Source organism: Camelina sativa, chromosome 9, assembly GCF_030686135.1.
Source record: "Camelina sativa cultivar CO46 ecotype springtype chromosome 9, ASM3068613v1".
NCBI classification, from domain to species: domain Eukaryota; kingdom Viridiplantae; phylum Streptophyta; class Magnoliopsida; order Brassicales; family Brassicaceae; genus Camelina; species Camelina sativa.
In genome coordinates this window covers 17,431,220-17,452,346 of record NC_141888.1, presented here as the reverse complement: position 1 = coordinate 17,452,346, position 21,127 = coordinate 17,431,220, and the positions used below count along the sequence as shown (strand labels likewise).

At 42.2% G+C, this 21,127-nt stretch overlaps 1 protein-coding gene across 1 annotated transcript; it reads right to left on the bottom strand.

Moving 5' to 3' along the window:
• Window positions 1–4,901: 4,901 nt before the first annotated feature.
• LOC147938228 (uncharacterized) lies at window positions 4,902–7,099 on the bottom strand. The gene is made up of 5 exons (XM_087465535.1): window positions 7,011–7,099; window positions 5,959–6,001; window positions 5,764–5,913; window positions 5,138–5,544; window positions 4,902–5,028 (listed from the first exon to the last, which is right to left on the bottom strand). Exons 1-5 carry the CDS (start codon window positions 7,097–7,099, stop codon window positions 4,902–4,904), a joined length of 816 nt encoding a protein of 271 aa, XP_087321661.1.
• Window positions 7,100–21,127: the final 14,028 nt, after the last annotated feature.

Here is a 21,127-nt window from a genome sequence, read left to right as displayed (position 1 = left end):
TTGTTGTGGGGTTTTCTTTTATTTTTTTGGTCACCAGAGTTTCTTTCGTTTTAGTTAAAAAATTAAAGTAAATAATTATTTAGGATTATTTGCTTGGAACTTAGTTGAAAAAGTTTGTGCGTGCAGGAAAACTTTAAACAAAACTACGGAAGAAAAAGGAGTTGAGAAAGAGTTTGTTCAATTACGACCGTGGGGACGCGGGTGGTCTGAAATTTCTTTTGTCTCCTTCCACCATGTTTCAATTCTACTATAATTCTCAATGAATCTGATGAATCCGGTCTGTTTGTGATGAATCTGAAGTTATGGTGAGTGAAAGCCTGTCCAAATTTGTCGTGGAGTGATTTAGAGCTGTAAAACCGTAAAATAGTTTAGCATAATCCATTACTTTGGCTGACAAGAAAAGTTTAACCTAAGAACATCCATTAGACCATAGTCACGACATACAACTCTAGTCTTCAAAGTCTTAGAGAGCTAACCAGAGAGTCGTGAATCGTGATGGTAAGCTATGCATTAATTATTTTACGTTCAATAATCATGTTTTGTAATTATTTTGTTTACATTAACAAAGTCGTATACTCATATTGGTTGTTGTAAACATAACCGATTCATTGTTTTTTTTTTCTTTTGTAAACTATTCAAATGATTCTTATGATCTGAGATCAATAGACTTAGAGTTTCAAAGAGTAATTGATGATGCAAATACTGAAAAAGAACGTTGTAATTAAATTTGATAGAGTAGAGACATCTAAATCTCGTAAAAGAGCAGCAATTAATATTGATGATTGATATCATTATTTTACCCAGCTATAGTTTTCATATGAATTTAGGAAGAGTTTGATGAGATTCAGGTATAAAAGATCTATTATGAAGTATTTTAGGTTTTACAGGTTTTATAGCAAAAAGGACCAACGGACAAAGAAAACATGTTTCAGGACAGATTAAGATCTCTACAGTACGGGTCAGTTTTGAAGAACTTCCAGAACTCAAATTATATTATGCTTGGTATCTATGGAAAGCTTGAAGAGTCATCTTTCTCCTCGAAGTGGAATCAAGTCAATCCATTCATCCATCCGGAAGTTATGCCCGATTTACCGAGACGTGTTATAAACCGACGTGAACCTTTGTCTTGACACTTAATATTACGTAAATAAAAGCAGGTTAAAACTATCAGACTAAGACGTTGGACATTTGGGAGTCATCTCAGGGTTTTTATGGTTCTAAACAATATTAAGTGTCAAGATCTAACAAGTAACTACTAATTTTTGGTCTATGTTCTCAACTACGAAACACTAATGAACAAACAAGCTATTGTCATAGAATGAAAGTCCAAAGTCTTCATACTCCGTTATCAACTTATGCAGGAACCGACACATGTTAACCAGCTAGTATAATAAGTTCGATACTTTCACCAAAATCCGCAACTCAACTTACGCAGGTTACGACGCAAGGTTTCGGTATAACACTAGTTCGAAGTAGTAGGATAACACGGTTAACCCTCCTGTTCTCTAGATCAGCACTTGGTGATCAATCCAAGCACATGCATTAAGAAAAATATGTCCCAAAAAAACTCTAATATAGGACCGAAAATAAGATCTAACAACCTAATTGAAACGAACCATGAATTCCCCTTGAATTACCCCATAAAACCCAACAAAGAAAACTACTCACTCATGATGCAAAGAAACGAAATTGATATTATAAAGTATACCATCAAAAACAAAAGGAGTTTAAAGGAAACTTATCTAGTTGTCACAAAAGTAACTTGTATCCCAAAAGCGATGAAAGTATGAAAGAACTCCAAAGAGTAGGAAGAGAGATGGTGGATCTTCAAGCTTCAGAGGAACGGCGAGCAAGAGAGCTTCTTTGATCGTCTAGGGTCGCACGGATGGGGCGGTATTAGAGGCAATGAAGAGCACCCTCTGAAACCCTAGGTCTTGAAGAATATTTATAGGGTTTTGTCTTGGATTAGGGTTTGTAAGGGTAAAAACGTATTTTCTTTTTGAGTGCAGGATAAGGGGCAGCGAAAGAGTCTCGAACGTGGTGAAGGCTTGGACAGGGCCACCGTGATGGTTTCTGATCAGGTCTCAATAAAAGCCCATCGGTTGGATGCTTCTCTTTATGTCGGTTTATAACACGTCTCGGTAAAACAAAAATAACTTCTTGATGGCTGAATGAATTGACTTGATTCTACTTCGAGGAGAACGATGACTCTTCCAGCTTTCCATAGCCACCAAGCATGATATTTGATAATAGACATTTAAAAGTGGCTCGAACTGTAAGACTCTGAATCTGTCATGAAACATGTTTTCCTTGTCTTTTGGTCCAATTTGCTATAAAACCTGTTAAACCTTCTTGAAACCTAAAATACTTGATAATAGACATTTTCTACCTGAAATCTTATCAAACTCTTACTAAATGCATATGGAAACTATAGCTAATATGGGTAAAATAATGATGTTATCATAGATCATCCTCCTCATTGTCATGACCCCACCATCACACTTTGCCTTTACCTGCATCACAAACACAATGAGATGTGTGAGTATTACGAGAAATACTCAGTGAGGCGATGCTTCTATCTACGAGCCATACACACAAGCAAATAAAGAGTACAACCACAAATAAAACATAACCAACCAGTCATTAAACAAAACATCCAATAACACATTCACCACACCTACATATCATCACACAAAAAAAGTCATACAACCCAATCGCTCAGATAAGCTCATGGTCACGCACTCACCTTAACAAAAGTGATTCACAAAAATAATTACAACCAAAAGAGAGGCTCTCTAATTACCAGGAACAACCAAACTCGCTATGTTAACTTTCCAATCCCTCTGGTCAAAACCAAGATCTAGAAATCCTGAAGCTTCCCACAAAATTTCGTTACGATTAGGTCTCAGATGAACATGCAATCGAGCCCCAAACACCCGCTGGTCTCAATTTGCGACTGAGAAGGGAAGCCCCACGTAACTGTAGAAATCTCATAGAGGATTAACTCAAATTTACTTAAAAAGGAGAGTCTACGAAAATGTCTTAGCTACAACCCTACCAAAAATCAGTACCTTCCGAAATGATTTGAGCAGTCGGATCTTCCTTCTCCTAAACCCTGACATTTCTGTTTCACTCTTTTACTATAAGAAAAAGTTTGATCTCCTTCTCTTTCTCTTTCAAACCAAATAACTAGGAGCTATCTCTATTTCCCTCCTTCTCTCTGATCAGAACAATGTCGACAATAACGCATATAGAGAGGAGGTGTCGACATGTGGAGGAGATTACAGGTTTTGGTTTATTTAGAGTAAACCAAATTTAATTAAACCAAAAATCAATAAAAATTCAATCATTTGGTTTGTTCCACATCCCATAATCCTATTTTTTGAAAGCGGGTGGTACAATTCTCCCCGACCAAGATAGATTCATCCTCAAATCTAGCAGCATTGACCAATAGTCAAAGGCCTCCGTGCAGGCAACTCCATGGCCCGCACGTCCCTTGACTGATCCATGAGGACTCTATCTAGCCAATAATCCGAGTCTCTGATATTATTTGTTCTCAACTCATGCATCTTCCCCCGCACTTAGGTCTCGATCATCAAGTTTTACCGGCTCGCTATCAGGCCTCAGCCCTCAAGCTACGGTATCCAGGAAGCCTATCTTGCTCTCGGGGTATCACCCTACATCGCACCTTCAGCTCGTCACCCAAAGTCAATATACAAATTATGCCCTCAGGCAAGAAAGGACCACAAAGTTCTTCGAGATAACAATACACATGAACCTAACCAGAACTACCTCTACAGCTCACGTAGGAACATTGCAATGTCCTACGGCCAACAATTACTAAAAGGGCCGCCACAAAGGGAACAAAAACATCACATACCACAAAAATGTCCCACAGAACCGCCACCAAGGCCCCTCAAATGTCCGAAAAGACCGCCACCAATGCCAAACAAATGTCCAAAAAGGACCGCTACCAAAACCACTACCACTAACAAGCGTCACCATGACCACAGTCACTGACAAGCATCACCGAGACCACTACCACTGACAAGCGTCACCAAGACCACTGCTAAGGTAAAAAACATCACAAAGACCACAATTAAGGCACGAACGTCACCAAGACCACTGCCATGATACACAAAGAACGTCACTAAGATCGCCACCTCAGGCAAACATCCTGCAGGATCACTACACTTTCCAAAAATAGCAAAGTTTTAACTCACATAAAACTTTTACTTTTTAGAAACTTTCTATTTATTGAAACTTTCTATTTATAGAAACCCCGAGCTATTTCCTTTTCCAAGAAAACACAAGCCCAATAAAGAAATACTCATCTTATTAATCATAAAATGTCATAATCGTTACAAACTCAACGAAAATACATAATGAAAAATAAGAGACAACGGTACCAAGCCAACAACAAGAAACTGGAACCCAAGGATAGACAAGCTCAAGCCTTGACGTATTTCTCGAACCACTTCTTGAGCCTTGCCTTCATCCTCGCCTCTGGCTCCTAAGTCTCCTCTAACACTCGATCACAGTCCCACTGAACTCTCATCAAAAGAATCTTGCTCTGACGAAGTTCTTTCATCCGCGTCTCGAAAACCCTCACTGGTCTCGCCTCAAGGGTCATGTTGGGCTGAAGATCTTCAGGAATCTTAGCCAACAACTCGTCATCCTTGTGAAGACACTTCCTCAACATCGACACATTGGAAGATCTTGTGGAACACATGCATAACCTCAGGAAACTCCAGCCTATAAGCAATCGGTCCCACCTGCTCAACGATCCTGAAAGGACCCATGTACCTCAAACTCAACTTAGTCTCTGAGATAGACCTATTCGGACCCTGCAAGTTGGCCATCTTGAGGTACACTCTATCACCAACCTCAAACTCAATGTCCTATCTCTTCTGATCAGCAAAACTCCTCTGTCGATCTTGAGCCTCCTTCATGTTCAGCTTGAGCACCTCAATCTTCTTCGTGGTCTCCTGAGCAAAACTCGCATCCAATATGCTCCTCTCCCCCCACCTGAATCCATCATAAGGGTGTGCGACATTGCCTCCCATACAATGCCTTATAAGGAGCCAAACCTATACTTGCCTAATAGCTGTTGTTGTAAGCAAACTCTACAAGGTACAAGTGATCAGCACAGTGACCATCCCAGTTCAGCACACACATCCTCCACAAATCCTCTAAAGTCTTATTTGTCCTCTTTGACTGTCCATATGTCTGAGGACGATAAGCTGTACTCATATGCACCTTAGTGCCCAAATCTATCTGAAACACCTTCCAGAACACCAAAGTGAACTTGAAATCTCTATCTGACACTATGCTCACATGCATCCCATGTAACCTCCCTATCTCCCTCACATATTGCTTAGCCAAAACTGCTGCTCCATCAATTTTTTTAATGACCAGAAAATGTGCAAACTTGGTCAGACGATCCACAATCATATAAATAGCATCCATAGTCCGCGAAACAAGCAAGCCAACCACGAAGTACATCGTGATCATATCCAACTTCCACACTGAAATGGGTAAACTCTACAACAGGCCACCCGACACCTGATGCCCAACTTTCACTATCTGGCAAGTTTCACACATCGCAACACAGCTAGCGACATCTCTCTTCAATCCGACCCAGTGATAATCCCGTTTGAGGTCACGGTACATCTTGGTCTCTCCTGGATGAACAAAGAACTTGCTCGAATGAGCCTCCCTCAGTATCTCCTGCCTTAGACCCTCATCCTTGGGCACACAAACCCGACCATGCATAAGGATAGTCCCATTAGGAGAGACCTGATACTCGGAACCTGCATCCTTGGAGACATTCATCACTCCCACATCACTCTCCTGAGCCAACCGAACTCTACTCAGAATATCTGCTCTATCAGCTGCCTCCAATCCCAATGGCTATTTTGAGATAGCACATAACCTCAAAGTACTAATCTCACTCACCAAGGAATCCATAACATGCTCCTTAGCAAAAGCTCCCCGCTCCCTGCTCAAAAAATTTGCCACAAAGTATAACATCCGTGAAACAAAAAATGTGGTTTGGGGGTGGGTGTCGAACGACACCAGGGGAGTGTCGATCAACACCAGCTATTTCCGGTTCGACCGAGTTAGATTAAATTACCGATTTGGATCCGTTTGGTTTAAGTGGAATCTCCAAACTGACTAGTTAAGAGAAAAATCGACCTAAGTTGTGGGTTGGTTTTTTTGTCTTTTTCCAGAGAGAACAAAGAGAGAAAAAAGTACGCTTGAGAGTTTGGTGTTTTGGGGAGATTCTTGGCTTGTTTGGAGAAGCTTTCTAAGGAGTGGAGTCATCGTTTTTGGGCCAGATATTTCTGCAAAAGAGGTGAGTGCATGACCATGGCTGATCTAAGCTTGAGATCTTTTTATTTTTGCTTGTTTAGTGTTCGTTTTGAATGCTATAAGGCTTCTATGGCTTCTTGTGGCCTTTGGGCGAGTTTTGGATGGATTGGAGATGTTTAGAAAAGGAGATTCGATGATCGCCTTCGAGTAGAACGTGTCTGTGGAGTCGGTGTCGATCGACACTAGGTGGTGTCGGTCAACACCATGGAGGTGTTTCGATCAACACTATTGGACAGTGTCGATCGACACCAGCAGTTAGAGGGGGTACTCAACTTGTATTTTAAAGGATTTGATAGGATTTTAACATTTTAGAATTTTGGAAGATTTAGATGAGTTTTTAAGAGATTTGATTGTGTTTTATAGCTTTTAAATTATTATTTTTTAAAATGAAATGTGATTCTATTGTTAAACTTTCTGTGATTTTAAAATATTTTACAACTCATATATATTTTTGTTTTCTTAAAGATGTAACAACGTTTCCATCTTCTTAAGAACGTAACAACATGTATATATTTCTAAGTATCATAAAAATCTGATCAAGGTTCTCGAGCTATGTCCTATGTTCATTAACCGGAAACGACAGCCTCCACCGCAGCAACAACAGTCACAAATCATTTTTGATTTCTTAGATTCACCTTTTGCTATTAACCTCCTCGGCAATCGTCGCTTCAACCGCAACAGCAAGAACAATCACAATCGCAGCAACAACGATCACAATCGCCATCACCAGAGTCTAAATCTAGTCAAGCTAATTCAATATTCAATGAGTTAGGAAATTAAACTTCACATACAAGTGGATCATGCAGAGGGAAGTCTCTTGGTTTGGTCTTAGATTTATCAGAAGAGTTATGAACATGAGAAATCAAAAATTATTCACATAAAAGAATACAAAACGACACTAATAATAGAAAATGACATTGTAGTTAGAGGAAACAAAATGTCTATTTTGTTGCTATTGAATATAAAGAAAAAAAAGCACAAGAAGAAGATGACAAAACAGAAAGTTTGTCTAAACAAAGATGATGGTGGTTCGATTCACATGAAGAAACGAACAAAGCTTCAGGTTGAGGAGGCACTCATGACCATGAAATGCCAAGCTATAACTCATGGAAGTCACACATTTCAGACAACAAAGTCATAAAAGACATCAGTAATTCAAATCTGCATAATGGAACTTGCAGTGGCACAAGATTGGAAAAGGGCAACGCCAATGCATTTGTATTACTGTTAGTTCAAACATACAGGGGGAGTCAATACTAAACCATAGACTGTTTTAATCTGAGGCAGTAGTTTAACGTGATCCTTGTCTAAGGAACCAATGTTTCTTAAACAAAAATGGTCATATTGCATGTAATTGACCTTCAATAACCTAGATTTTAAGAATTACTTTTCTGCAGGGACACCGTTATACTCTTGCTCAAGAGGGAGGATGAGATCACCAACAAATAGGTTTCCATAGTTGAAATCGGCAGCAGAGACTTCACTACTAGAGAAGGTGGTGGAGGTTTTAAGGCTTCGAGCTGTCGTCTGTAAATGCCCGGCAAAGAGAGCTCTGACGACGTTGAGACTGGTGGAAGACGCATTTTTTTCCGGTAAGAAAGTTGCAGACGAATGATAAACTGCAACTTTTTTTTTTGGTTTGAAATCTTTCAAAATTCTACCTCAAAATGTATGATTTTATTAGACATACTTTTCAACTAAAAAAACAAAACAAGTCTCATAGAATCATTCAAAGTACCATTTTAAAAAAAAGTTGTGATGTACTGAATAACTGTAGATTTCAAGTAAGTTTTATAAATGACTGATTGAATAACAAGAGATTGTAAATTATTTTAAGTGATTTACATAAAGTTCAAGTTGAATAACATAGGATTTTTAAAGATTTTTAAAAATCATCAATTGAATAACAAGTCATTTTAAGAATACTCTAAAATCATCTCACAAATCCTCTGCCTCCTCTTAAGTTCAACATTCACTGGCTCATCCTGCTATATTCTCCGTCTTGTTTTCCAAGCTACAGTTCATGCTATCTGGAGCAAATGAAACAAACGTCGCCATGGCGATCCCTCGACCGCAGTGCCTCACCTTGCGAAGATTTTGGACCGCTTAGTCCGAAATAAGATTCTTTCTATACACCGTCTCCGTCTTGACAATCTCATGGATGGACTGCAAGTATGGTTCCAGTCGCGTTCTTAGGGTAGAGCTTGTTTTTTAGATTTCTTTTATATGATTCTTTCAATTCTTTCAAACTCTATTTGCTTAAGGACGCAATTTATTGTACAAAGGTTTTTTTGATTTGAATAAAATTTAGCATTCATTCAAAAAAAAGAATACTCTAAAATCTCTTAAAACACCAAGTTCAATACCCCCTTCTTAGTGTCGGTCGACACCAACTTCATCCAACACTTGTTTTCTTGGTTTGCTTGTATTGTTTGTTGTTTGTTTACATTGGAGTCTCAGCTGCTTGTGTATAGCCCAGTAGATGAGAGGATTGCCTCAATGAGTGTTTATCACAATACTCATGCATCTCAAATTGTGTTTGTGGTACAGGTAATGGCAAAGTTTGTTCGTGGAATCAAGGCGATGAAGAGAAGGATGTTCGAGAGGCTTGGTTGATTGTGGTCTAGCTATTGTTAGGTTGCTAGATTTAAGTCGATAGATCATTGTAGGATGTTGGAATTGGTTATTGACTTTATTGGTTTACTGGATTATTTACTGTTGGATTCTTTATTGGTTTAATAGTATTGTTTGGTTATCCGCTGTTGTTGATTGATGCTAGGTTGTTAGTGGGTGAGACCACTAGAGATTATATTATATTATATATATAACGAAAAGGGAAGGGTTGTTTCATTTTGGTATCAGAGCTCTTACGGTTCTAGGTCTAGGGTTCACTATAGCTTTTGCTGTTGATGTTTGGGGTTTCATGCTTGAGTTGATTATGTGATTTAGTCTATTGTGTGTGGCATGAGGTCCTAGAACATCCTCTTCGAGCCTGTAGTGTGATTCCACGGTAAGTTATGTTTTTTGTGTGTGGTTTAGATTGCTTGCGTAGCCTTTTGTTCATGGTAGTGCAAATGGTTAGAGGCGGAGCTGTTGCAGGTCGTGGACGCGGATGTTGTCGTGGACGCGGATGTGGTCGTGGTAGGGGAAGAGGCCCAGTAGTTAGTGATACCGTGGATCAGAGTGTAACAGCTGAAGACGTCGGCGAGTCGCAGGGCTTCTAGGAGGGACCCATGAGTGTGGCTGGTAGAGGTGCCGAGAGGACCATAGGTGCCGGGGGAGTCGGTGTGGATGGTGTCGGTGCCAGGTTGGCTGGTGCGAGCCCCTGGGGGAGGTGTTGACCTGGTGGGCTTGCTCCCTCCTTGCAGCTGTTTGAGCGGTTGCCAGGAGTTGTACCGGCACAGGCTCAGGTGGTGCCGCCTATGGTGGCGTAGGTGCAGCCAGTGGCTACAGGTGCATGAACTCATTCCCTTTATGTGACCATGCTGAGGGAGATGGGTAACATCGTTACGAAGCGGTTTTCGGGTGGTACTGACCCTACTATTGCGGATGCGTGGAGAACGAGAGTGGAACGTAACTTCCAGTCTCTCAGATGTCCTCAGGAGTTTTGGGTGGACATAGGAGTCCACAATCTGATTAGTGATACTTATGTGTGGTGCAGATCAGTGACTGCAAGGAGGGAGCATAGGGAGATGACTTTGGCTGACTTCATGGAGGAGTTCAACCGCAAGTACTTTCCCGTGAGGCACTAGACTGGTTGGAGGTGCAGTTTCTACATTTATCTCAGGGAACTCGGTCATTGCGGGAGTTGAACTTGGAGTTCAGTCGGCTTCTGATGTATGGGGGCCGACTGAACTCCAAGTTAGGAGGTTTATGAGGGCTCTTTGGGATTACTTAGTGAGTATCAGTGGTCCCTGCAGAAGATTAGATTCCCAACCCCTCCCCAAATCACACGGAATCAATCAATCACACAACAATCAGACAGAGAAAGCAAGCAGAAGAAAGTAAGCCACATAAGCAATCACAAGCAAGCAATTAATCAACACGCAAAACTTGAATAAATAGAAGAAGTTTTTAATCAAGTTTTACTAGGGTCCATATGTGCCGACCTCTAATCTTTTCCCCTTTTATCTCCGCATTACAACCACAAAGGCATGCAACCGGAATAAACCCCAAATACACCGTCGTGTAGCATCAGTCAAGGTAGCAAAACATGACTGAGCTTCTCGTTACAACATGCATAGCTATGCTGCATGCTGCAACGGCTTCACAGGGAAGGTCGGACACATCTCCACTCTCTTAGTGCGCTTATGGCTGTTTGGATCTCCACATCACGAACGCCACACACTAAGACCATCCATTTCTTAAGTTTTAGGTTTATGATCTTAAAGAACCATAAACCTCTACAAACAACAAATAACAACAACAAACAACATGCAACAGCAACAACCTCACATGCAATAGATCCATCAAGCGGATATCCATCAACGCTTGAGATCTACCATAGAATAATCTCACATGCAATAGATCAATCAAGCGGATCTACTTATCCACGCTTGAGATCTACCATGGAATAACCTCACATGCAATAGATCAATCAAGCGGATTTTCTCATCAACGCTTGAGATCTTCCATGGAATAACCTCACATGCAATAGATCAATCAAGCGGATCTACTCATCAATGTTTGAGATCTACCATGGAATAACCTCACATGCAATAGATCAATCAAGTGGATCTATTCATCAACGCTTGAGATCTACCATGGAATCCACCAACGAAAATGCAAAACTTCAAAAAAACTAATAAGAAATCAAGAAGAATGCAACTATATGCACATGCAAGTCGACTCTAGCTTGGGTCTACCAACACCAAACTATATCAAAAATATGCTCTCTGAACTCACAGATTTTTTCAGATCTTCAGCTTCTACAGCCCAAACTCTTCCTCGCTTCAAGACCTCTTCTCGCAGATGAAGCACACACAACTCTCTCTTCTCACACTTAGAGGAAAAACTCTCTATTTTCTTCACTCTCTTCGCCAACAGGCTTTAGGCGTCTCTCTCTCTATTTCTCTCCTCCAAATGAGAGAAATGAGGCTATTTATAAAGAGTGTGGGCGAGCTCTTGTGCCACACGCAGGGGGTTATGTGTCAACACCATATTACTCCTCCTCACACTTGTCCAAGTGTTAGCGATGAGGTGTCATCCTCTCGCTTTTTCTCTCATGCTTGAGTGGGGGAATATTCCTCCCCACTTAGCTCATTTGATTAAACAAATCTCTTCTTCCTCCATGAGACAAAATCGAGTGGAATGAGGAATATTCCTCTCCACTTTCTCTCTTGTGCGATTAAATAATCGCTTAGTGGTTCCTCTACTATTGATTAATTAATTGAGTAATTAATTAATCTCCACTAACTCCACTTTAAATACAATATTTTTTAGCGGATTCCTTCCTGTTTCCCGCAATCTTCCTGGTTCACGGTACTATCTGCATGGACGTCTACACGTCCGTCTCTGTACGCTTTCTTGCGCGTACCGCGTACTCTGGTACGTACTAACTTATCAGCCTGTTGCTCGATTTATTTTTTTCCGGGAATCTCTCGGCAATTCTTTTCTGCTTCCAACTCCCTTCTTTTTTGATCCCTTCCCGGATCAATTCTTTAGGAAATTTTTATCCTGTAGTGAGTGTCACTACAGTGACAGTCTGTAACGTCCCCGAACCGTCTCACCGGCCGTACAAACCACAGACTGGCCCATAGGACTTCACATTGAGGACAACTACCGCATACCAGCCGAGGTTCCACCAACGAATTAGGTTCCTCAGCCAGACTGCCGACAACCGCATACCCGCTACGTACATACGTCAGGCTTTTCAACCCTTGGAACGTACACGGCATTGTGCTGGTGCGGACTAGACCGTACCATTTCCACTTTTCTGAATATATATATGAAATATCTCAATTTATTACTTAAGTAAAATGTTTACAAATCAAACAAATATACTTAAGTGAAACAGTTGGATCCATTAGAAGAAAAACATGTTAAAGAAACATAGGATTTTGCAACACAGCACGAAAAACACCCTATCCAGTTTCTTAAGTCCAACTCTACCCACTTAGTCTTCCCTGCAAGACAAAAACATTAGTGGAGAGGAGTGAGCAATCTAAGATTACTCAGTGAGTTGGGCAACCCTCTAACATGCTATCTTCCCCATCCAACTACCCTCAAACAAACAACAAACAACACGCAATGCGGAAGTGTTAACAAGCTGGCAAACAAACACACACAAACAAGTCTAGGTTCAAACAAGACGCTTGACTCATCTAGACCTTGACTCTAACTTGGCATCCACGCCACATCACCTACAATACTATCAGGGTAGATAATGCTAGTAGTGCATCAAGATGACTTGACCACCCTAGACTTCACACAAACAGGCATCCGCGCCATGACTTACTTAGCCAACCACATCCTAGGGAATCACCAAACAACCTAGGGCCCCTCGATCCTCAGTTCCATCCCAAACACCCATTCTGCGTTGATACCACAAAGGCAACCAACCAGACTTACCCAAATCTTTTGTGTTATTACCCCCATGTAAACAATCGGGTATTAAAGGCTGTATCGTCATGCAGCACTTTGGGCTAGTAGCTAGCTTGACACCAAATTGTCCTTGGTGAGATCCCTCTGGATTAGCTCACTGGACATCCACATCACATATCGGGAACATAGATCGACCTCTAGCTACGAACCAAGATGTTTAACTCGCGGACTAGCTAGGACAAGCACTTAACTCTAAGTCTAACAATACAAAGAATTAAGCACCAAAATATTAACACAAAATCAAGCATGATAACAAGCAACACAACAAGCAATCAAGCAATATTATCTCACACAAAAACTTAAGAAGCAAGAAAACAATCATGCAACTTAAGAATTTCTACTCATGCATGCAACCCTAAACATGCACCCATCCCATTAATTTATCTCCCATGGATAAAATTCTTACCAATTATTTTTGGTTAATTCTCCTCAATTTTATTTTATGCATGCATGTCTTATTACTCGTTTTTTATGCACTAAACTGCATGAAAAAATCCTACCAATATTTTTCTCAATATGCAAACATTTTTTTTTCTCCACAACTTTACACATGCATGCGGCTCTTTCCTCCCTGGAAATTCTTGTATGACTTAAAAAAAAAACTTTTTCCTCCAATGGACTGATCTCCCATCAAATCCATGAGGTTAAAATTCTCAATTCTTGGGCACACATGCGGCTCTTTCCATTCAGGAGATTGTCGCATGGCCTCATCAAGAATTACCCATCCCATAGACTGATCTTCCATCACGTCTATGAAGGTTTAATCTCCTTTAAAATTCATGCAAAAATTTAGATAAATGAATCTTAACATGCATGACACCCCCATGACCCAATTTTAAAGTAAGAAAATTTTTACTAATTTTTCCATTGATCCCCATGATCGAGAAAACCCCAAATCGAGCATGCAAGGCAATTCACACTTGCGGCTGATTTTCAAAAGTCTTTCCCTTAGGTTATCATGCACTTCTTCCCCAAGAAGGCATGAAACCCCTGTAATTCCCTCTTGTCTACATCCAACCCTCTAGATTTACATACAACAAGGAAAACGCAACACACAAGGGCCAATACAAGAGCTAGAAAGCTAGTGTATCTCCAAAAAAAAAACAAACCACAACTCACCTCATTTAAAGAACTTGGCCGATTGAGCTTTACCACACCACGGCGATCTGACAGCACTTCCCTTTGATCTTTAGCTTCTACCTTCCACTTGATCTCCTCTTTCTTCCTTCTCTTGCTTGAAAGTCTCTTGGTTTTCTCTTGAAAGTTTGAAATTGTGTGACATTTGGCAGAGTTTGCTTGAAAGTTTGAGAGAAAATATTTGGCAGAGTTTTAGTGTTTAGAGAGGTTTTGGTCGAAAATGAAGAGAATGAGGGGGTATTTATAGTCCTCTCACTTGACTTCATGGGCTGAGCATGTGGCAAAAATTGTGTGACATTTGTCCTTCTCTTTGCATGCAGGTGACAAGTGTTGGCGGGAGAAGAGATCTCTGCGCGCCTGCATCTCACTAGCTGGCGGAGGAGGCTTGTGATTCCGACATGTGGCCTCTTGAGCGAGCCTGACCTTACCGTTTCCCCCTCGTCCAAAATACGTCCTTCGTCCTTCTCGCATCCGAGGTTCTCTTCCGCGGTATATGGTCCGTACGTCCGTGACCCCATTCCTTCGTTCACGACATTATGTCCTTTGTCCCATGGTTTATTTGATTCGTCCGTCGTCCGTCTACTCGTACCTAACATACGTTCCCGTCCATGGTTCCATGGTACATCGGTCGTCTGGCTGGTACACGGCCATTCCATTTTCATGGTCCGTTTTACATCCTTCTATCCTTTTCTCCTTGGCTATTCTTCTCTTTTTCCATCCTTTGGACCTTTTACCAACGTCCTCAATCATCCAACGTCTAACTCCCTCGTTTGCTCGTGGCTCACGTCTGTTCTTCGGTCATTGACCGCTCCGTGACTCAATGACTTCCTTTACAAGTTACTTCGATCATTCCTTGAGATTTTCCTTTCTCCACCTGTCCGAGTCATTTCCACGTCCTTTGGACGCGTTTTTCTTGTCCGGTCCATACCTCTTGATACATGTCACTACATTCTACCCCCCTTAAAAGAATTTGTCCTCGATCTCTCTCTTCATGATGTCCACGACTTCCTGTCACCTGTGTCTCGCTCTGGACATCTCCGCGACCACTGTTGACATCACCGTTGTAACTTTTACCGATGTAACATTAGCTCGATTGATAAGCGTTAATCAAAAGCTTCTTCATCTCTAGCATTTCCTTGGTTCACCTAGATCCCTACTTCTATCGGTTATGGTTTTCTTCCCATCATACCTCTACTTGACATAATTCTTTCACGTCTGGATCTCCCACTTTCTGGTACATTTTGCTTTCATCATTTGATTCCGGATCCTTCCTTAACTGCTCTCACGACTTGATGTGAACTTCTCCATTCATCCCCTTCAAGTTGGTTCAATGGAACTTCACTTGGTACTTGCGACTTTGCATAGAGTTTAATCGCTTGACTCATTATCTTCTTACACCCTCTTTCTTTGCCACATTATTTTCTTGCACCCTCTTTTAACTTAGTCGATTCTTGCATCAGAATAATATGCCATTTCGATTACTAAACCACTCCCTTGGTTTGATTCTACCTCTTGCCCTTAGCTTGCCTCAGAATTCTCTCTTTTCCCAACTTGATTGTCCCTCCCGGATCAATCATTCGACCCTTTTTCACATTTTGACTTAGCGAAAATGTCTTCTCTCTTTACTTTTCTCTCTCTCTTTTTTTTAAAACCATTTCCTTTGTCGCCTCAGCTACTCCGAGTGTCCTCCCGATCACTCTCGTGCTGTCTCGAGTTTGTCAGATCACGTTCTTGCGGTGTTTAGGTGAATCCTCAATCAATCATGCCAATTCAACACAAGCTCAAACATATGGTTAGTTATGCAACCTATATGCAATCTATACCAACATGCAAGCAATCACACACACAACCACAATCAATCATGCAAAGGGCTAGCAAGCAATCACACAACATGCAAACACAACGAGGCTGAACTTAGCACCACTTCCTTAATATCTTAAACCAAGAGATAAAGGGTTTTGCTTGCTACCAGGTTCAATATCTAGTCCTCAAGACCTATATTACACACCAAAAAGAATAAGTTCTAACCTTCCCCAAAAGGTTTACACATCACCCTATAACATGGTTAACAGGTGCCTAGGGTTCTCTTAAGAGCTTACTCATCCTACAGTTGCACTCACATCGTTCAGGCAGCTAGTCGGTACTTGGTTTAGCCGGTGGGATCACAGAGGTCGAGGTTGCAGGCTCTAGAGCTTCACTTCCACTTGGTCCACCTTCCTCTGTTCTCATGGGTCTAGTCGGACAGTTTTGTCCTTGGTGCCCAAATGCACCACACTCCCAACACACGACAATATCTCCCGGTCCTAGAGTGCACAATCCTGCTCTCCAGAAATAGCAAACTTGCTGTCCATTCTCCACATGCCACACAATAGGCCGTGGTTCTCACTTGAACTTGGAAAGGATTTGTTTCTCGCTTCCTGGCCTGTGCTTGAGTTATAGGCATCCCCCTCAACGGTCGCATCTCCTCACGTCCCGCTGGTCCGATGATATCGTTCATATGCTTGGTATGCTTCTCAATTCCCTGTCCGTGCTCCAATCGGACAATTTCTTTTCTTAGCCTTTCTTCCTCGGCTAGCTTCTCCACTAACACCATCATCGAGTCTCTCAACCTTTGACTCGCTTCCCCCACTTTCTCACAACATGGTTCTTGGTCAGGTACTATCTCCTGGTCTCCTCTATATTCACTTCCAGTGGTTATGTCATGATCCTCTTCGGGTTCACCCCCGACTTCTCTTGCTTCACCTTTCGTGTTCTTGTTCTCCGCCTCTTGTTCTTGATTCCTTTTTGGTTCTGTCCCCGCCATTGGTACTGGTATATACTCGGGTTCCACCTCAGCAATACTCTCATGCTCAATTTCTGGCTCCACCTCGGTCACTCTCAAACGTCTCATCAAGGCCTTATTGCTAATCTTAACTTTAAGAAACATTGGGTCCCATTGACCCATCCTACTTGCCACGTCTCTTTGGTTCTCAATCTGCTGTGCCTCCTCACTCTGATCTTGCCCACTACGAGTTCGGCTCGCCCATGACATTGGGTCAGCCACTGACTCCTCACAGTCTGGTACTGGTACAGGTACCACCACTGGCTCAGGTTGTGCTCCTTCTCCTGTCACTTCTCTTGGTCTCCTTTTCATTTCGACAATGAGGGTTGGCATACCATTCTCAACGCTGGACAACATATCCACAACTTCGAGGTACTCCTCCTGGTCACTACTTGAACTAGGGTGCCCATCACCCGCAGCTTCGTCCGCTCTCACATTGGTTTCACCGCCATTGTTGGTCTCAGTCCCAACATTAGTCTTCGCTCCATCGTTGGTCTCAACTCCAACAGGTTCCTCATCAATATCCCTTATTATTTCGGACAATATCTCACAAACTTGGTTCCTGATCCATTCTCTTTCTTCCTCTGGCACTATATTCGGAACTGTCACGGTCATGCCACGTCCATCTATGGTGATCTGGATTTGACTCGACACTTGGAACCCACTTGAAGTTGCCTGGTCATTCCAACCATCATTCTCGTTCTCATCTTCTCCCAAACACTCGGAAGGATCGGTCTCGACAAACTGGTCCACTTCCTCACCATTCTCTCCTCCTCCCATATACTCGGTAGGGTCGGACTCAGCATGCTGGTCCACCTCCTCCTCATAACCATCCAGCAACCCATTAAGACTCCAATTATCGGGGTCGATAGTCGCATGGGTACTCTCCGACTCAGTCGAAAGATAACCATTATGATGACTTAGCTCATCCTGCCTTGGACCATGTCCCTCTGAACCAATACCGCCATTCAAGCTACCTGAAGACATCTGCACCACAACAAGGTAATTGCTAGTTAACTCTAAGGCTCTCTTAAAACTAAACAAGCAAAAACTGGTTTCTAAATGCTGTGTGCGACTCATTTACTCGATAAAACGTTTGAAAAGCCAAAGTGTACACGAGTTTCTCAACCCGCTCTGATACCACCGTTGTAACACCCCCAAACCGTCCCACCGGCCGGACAAACCGCAGACTGGCCTGGAGGATGTCACATAGAGGAAAACTACCGCATACCAGCCGAGGTTCCACGAACGAATTAGGTTCCTCAGCCAGATCGCCGGCAGCCGCTTCGCTACGTACATACCTCAGGCTTTTCAACCCTTGGAACACACGCGGTGTTGTGATGGTCCGGACTAGACCATACCATTTCCACTTGTCCAAATATATATATGAAAATATCTGGATTTATTACTTATGTAAAATGTTTACAAATCAAACAAAAATACTTAAGTAAAACAGTTGGATCCATTCGAAGAAAAACATGTTAAAGAAACATAGAATTTTGCAACACAACACGAAAAACACCCTATCCGGTTTCTTAAGTCAGACTCTACCCACTTAGTCTTTCCTGCAAGACAAAAACATTTGTGGAGAGGAGTGAGTAATCTAAGATTACTCAGTGAGTTGGACAACCCTCTAACATGCTATCTTTCCCATCCAACTACCCCCAAACAAACAAAAAACAACACGCAATGCGGAAGCGTTAACAAGCAGGCAAACAAACACACATAAAAAAGTCTAGGAACAAACAAGACGCTTAACTCATCTAGACCTTGAATCTAACTTGGCATCCATGCCACATCACTTGCAATACTATCAGGGTAGATAATGCTAGCAGTGCATCAAGATGTCTTGACCACCCTATACTTCACACATGATGTGTCTGCGTTTTTTAGGATTTTAACCATAGTTTTTACACTTGTTTTGAGTCTTCTGTTAAGTCCAAGTGTGCTTTTAGAGTCTTTTTAGTCTTTTGTGAGTCTGTACAGGTTCTAGGTTACTCTGGAAGAAAACTGAGTGTTTTGGGGATGAAAGCAAGCATTTGGAGCTAAAGTGGTTGAAGACCGATCGAACTAGCAGGCAGATGGAGCAAAGGCAGAAAAACATCCGAGATCGGCTGATCCGCATTTGAGATCGACCAGTCCCGTACCCGAAGCAACTTTTCCTTTTATTAAACCGACTTTTAGGGTTTTATTTTACTATTTAAGCACGAGGCTCGACCTCTAGAAAGACAACTGTTATTCTACGCATCTTTTGAGTACTTGTAAGCTTTGGGAGAAGATCTCTTAACCTTTCTAACTCTTTGGAGAAGAATTCTGAACCCTTTTATTTCTCTATGCAATTCAAACATGTTTTCTTCATCTTTATTTGCTGTTCTTTTACTTCTATGTCTGAGTAGTTTTACTATTGGGTTTTGGGTTTCAAAAGGGGGTTTATGATTATCTAAGCTTAGGTTGTTAGATTTGGGATTGATCTTATTTTTCTTCATCTATTGTTGTTCTTAATGCTTAAGCTAGTTGGATCACCTAGATTAAGATCTTAGGTTTAATTCATCGTGGCACCAAAAGTGTTGTAGAGTTGCTTGAAAGAAACATAGGTCAGCAAGGTGGACCTTAGCTAACAAAAGTTGAAGTTGAGGCACCTTGTAAACAAATCAAACTTGAACTTGAATGCTTGCTTGTTTAGCTAGATTCAACAGAAGTTTTGGGTCTAGTTATTTCATTGCATAGTTAGCTAATACTGCGGAAGTAGGTTAGCTTTATAATTGAGATTTGAGTTCAAGAAAGGTGTCTAATGCTTCCCCAATCTATCATCTAAATTTCGTAATTGTATTCCCTAACTGATTCCCTACGCCCAATTTCTTCCCTTGATTTCAAAGCTTTTATTTATTTTTTGTTTTTAATCCGTTACTTGAAACACAAACTTTCTCTTGCCGTAGCTATACTCGCGCTATATAATTTCATAGTGCATTGTTTGGTCTCTATGGATTCGATCCGGAAGTGTTACAACGATACCACTAAATCGTGGTGGAGTACACATTAGGTTTTAATTGACCTTAGATAACCCCAAACAGGCATCCGCGCCATGACTTACTCAGCCAACCACACCCTAGGGAATCACAAACATCCTAGTGAATCACCAAACAACCTAGGGCCCCTCGATCCTTTGTTCCGTCCCAAACACACATTCCGCGTTGATACCACAAAAGCAACCAACCGGACTCACCCAAATCCTCCGTGTTGTTACCCCCATGTAAACAACCGGGTATTAAAGCCCGCAACGTCATGCAGCGGTTCAGGCTAGTAGCTAGACATCGAATTGTCCTCTGTGAGATCCCTCTGGATTAGCTCACTGGACATCCACATCACATGTCGGGAATACAGATAGACCTCTAGCTACGAACCGAGACGTTTAACTCACGGACTAGCTAGGACAAGTACTTAAGTATTGTGACAACCCGTCCCGCGGACCCCACTAGCCCATCGCTAGCTGCCCCAACGGACCGTCCGTGGACCCCACTAGCCCACCGCTAGCCGGCCCAACAGACCCCAAGCTGGCCCTGCAGGGCATCGATCCTAACCCCTCACTGGGCAAATGGAACTATTCATCCAAATCCACAGTAGGTTATTGGTGCATCAGGCGTTCCTCGAACCCTGGTCCCCACCCTTTAACAACCTTCCCACAGGACAAGCTGTCACCAATTAAGCTGCAGATCAATTGGTGACAGCTTGTCCTGTGGGAAGGTTGTTAAAGGGTGGGGACCAGGGTTCGAGGAACGCCTGGTGCACCAATAACTTACTGTAGATTTGGATGAATAGTTCCATTTGCCCAGTTAGGGGTTAGGATCGATGCCCTGCAGGGCCAGCTTGGGGTCTGTTGGGCCGGCTAGCGGTGGGCTAGTGGGGTCCACGGACAGTCCGTTGGGGCAGCTAGCGGTGGGCTAGTGGGGTCCCCGGGACGGGTTGTCACATAAAAATCGATTTTTATTGTAACAACCCGTCCCGCGGACCCCACTAGCCCACCGCTAGCTGCCCCAACGGACTGTCTGTTGACCCTACTAGCCCACCGCTAGCTGTCCAACAGACTCCAAGCTGGCCCTGCAGGGCATCGATCCTAACCTATCACTATGGAAATCCACATCCACCAGTAGGTTATTGGTGCGCCAGGCGTTCCTCGAACCCTGGTCCTCACCC

What these genes read in the sequence shown, in the direction of transcription:
- LOC147938228 (XM_087465535.1), bottom strand. Translation starts at nt 7,099, where the DNA reads ATGGCGATTGTGATCGTTGTTGCTGCGATTGTGATTGTTCTTGCTGTT. An exon ending in GAGGAGGTTAATAGCAAAAG is followed by an intron (nt 6,002 to 7,010) that starts GTGAATCTAAGA and finishes TTTTTTGAGCAG; the next exon opens with GGAGCGGGGAGCTTTTGCTA. An exon ending in GGTCACTGTGCTGATCACTT is followed by an intron (nt 5,029 to 5,137) that starts GTACCTTGTAGA and finishes TGATGGATTCAG; the next exon opens with GTGGGGGGAGAGGAGCATAT.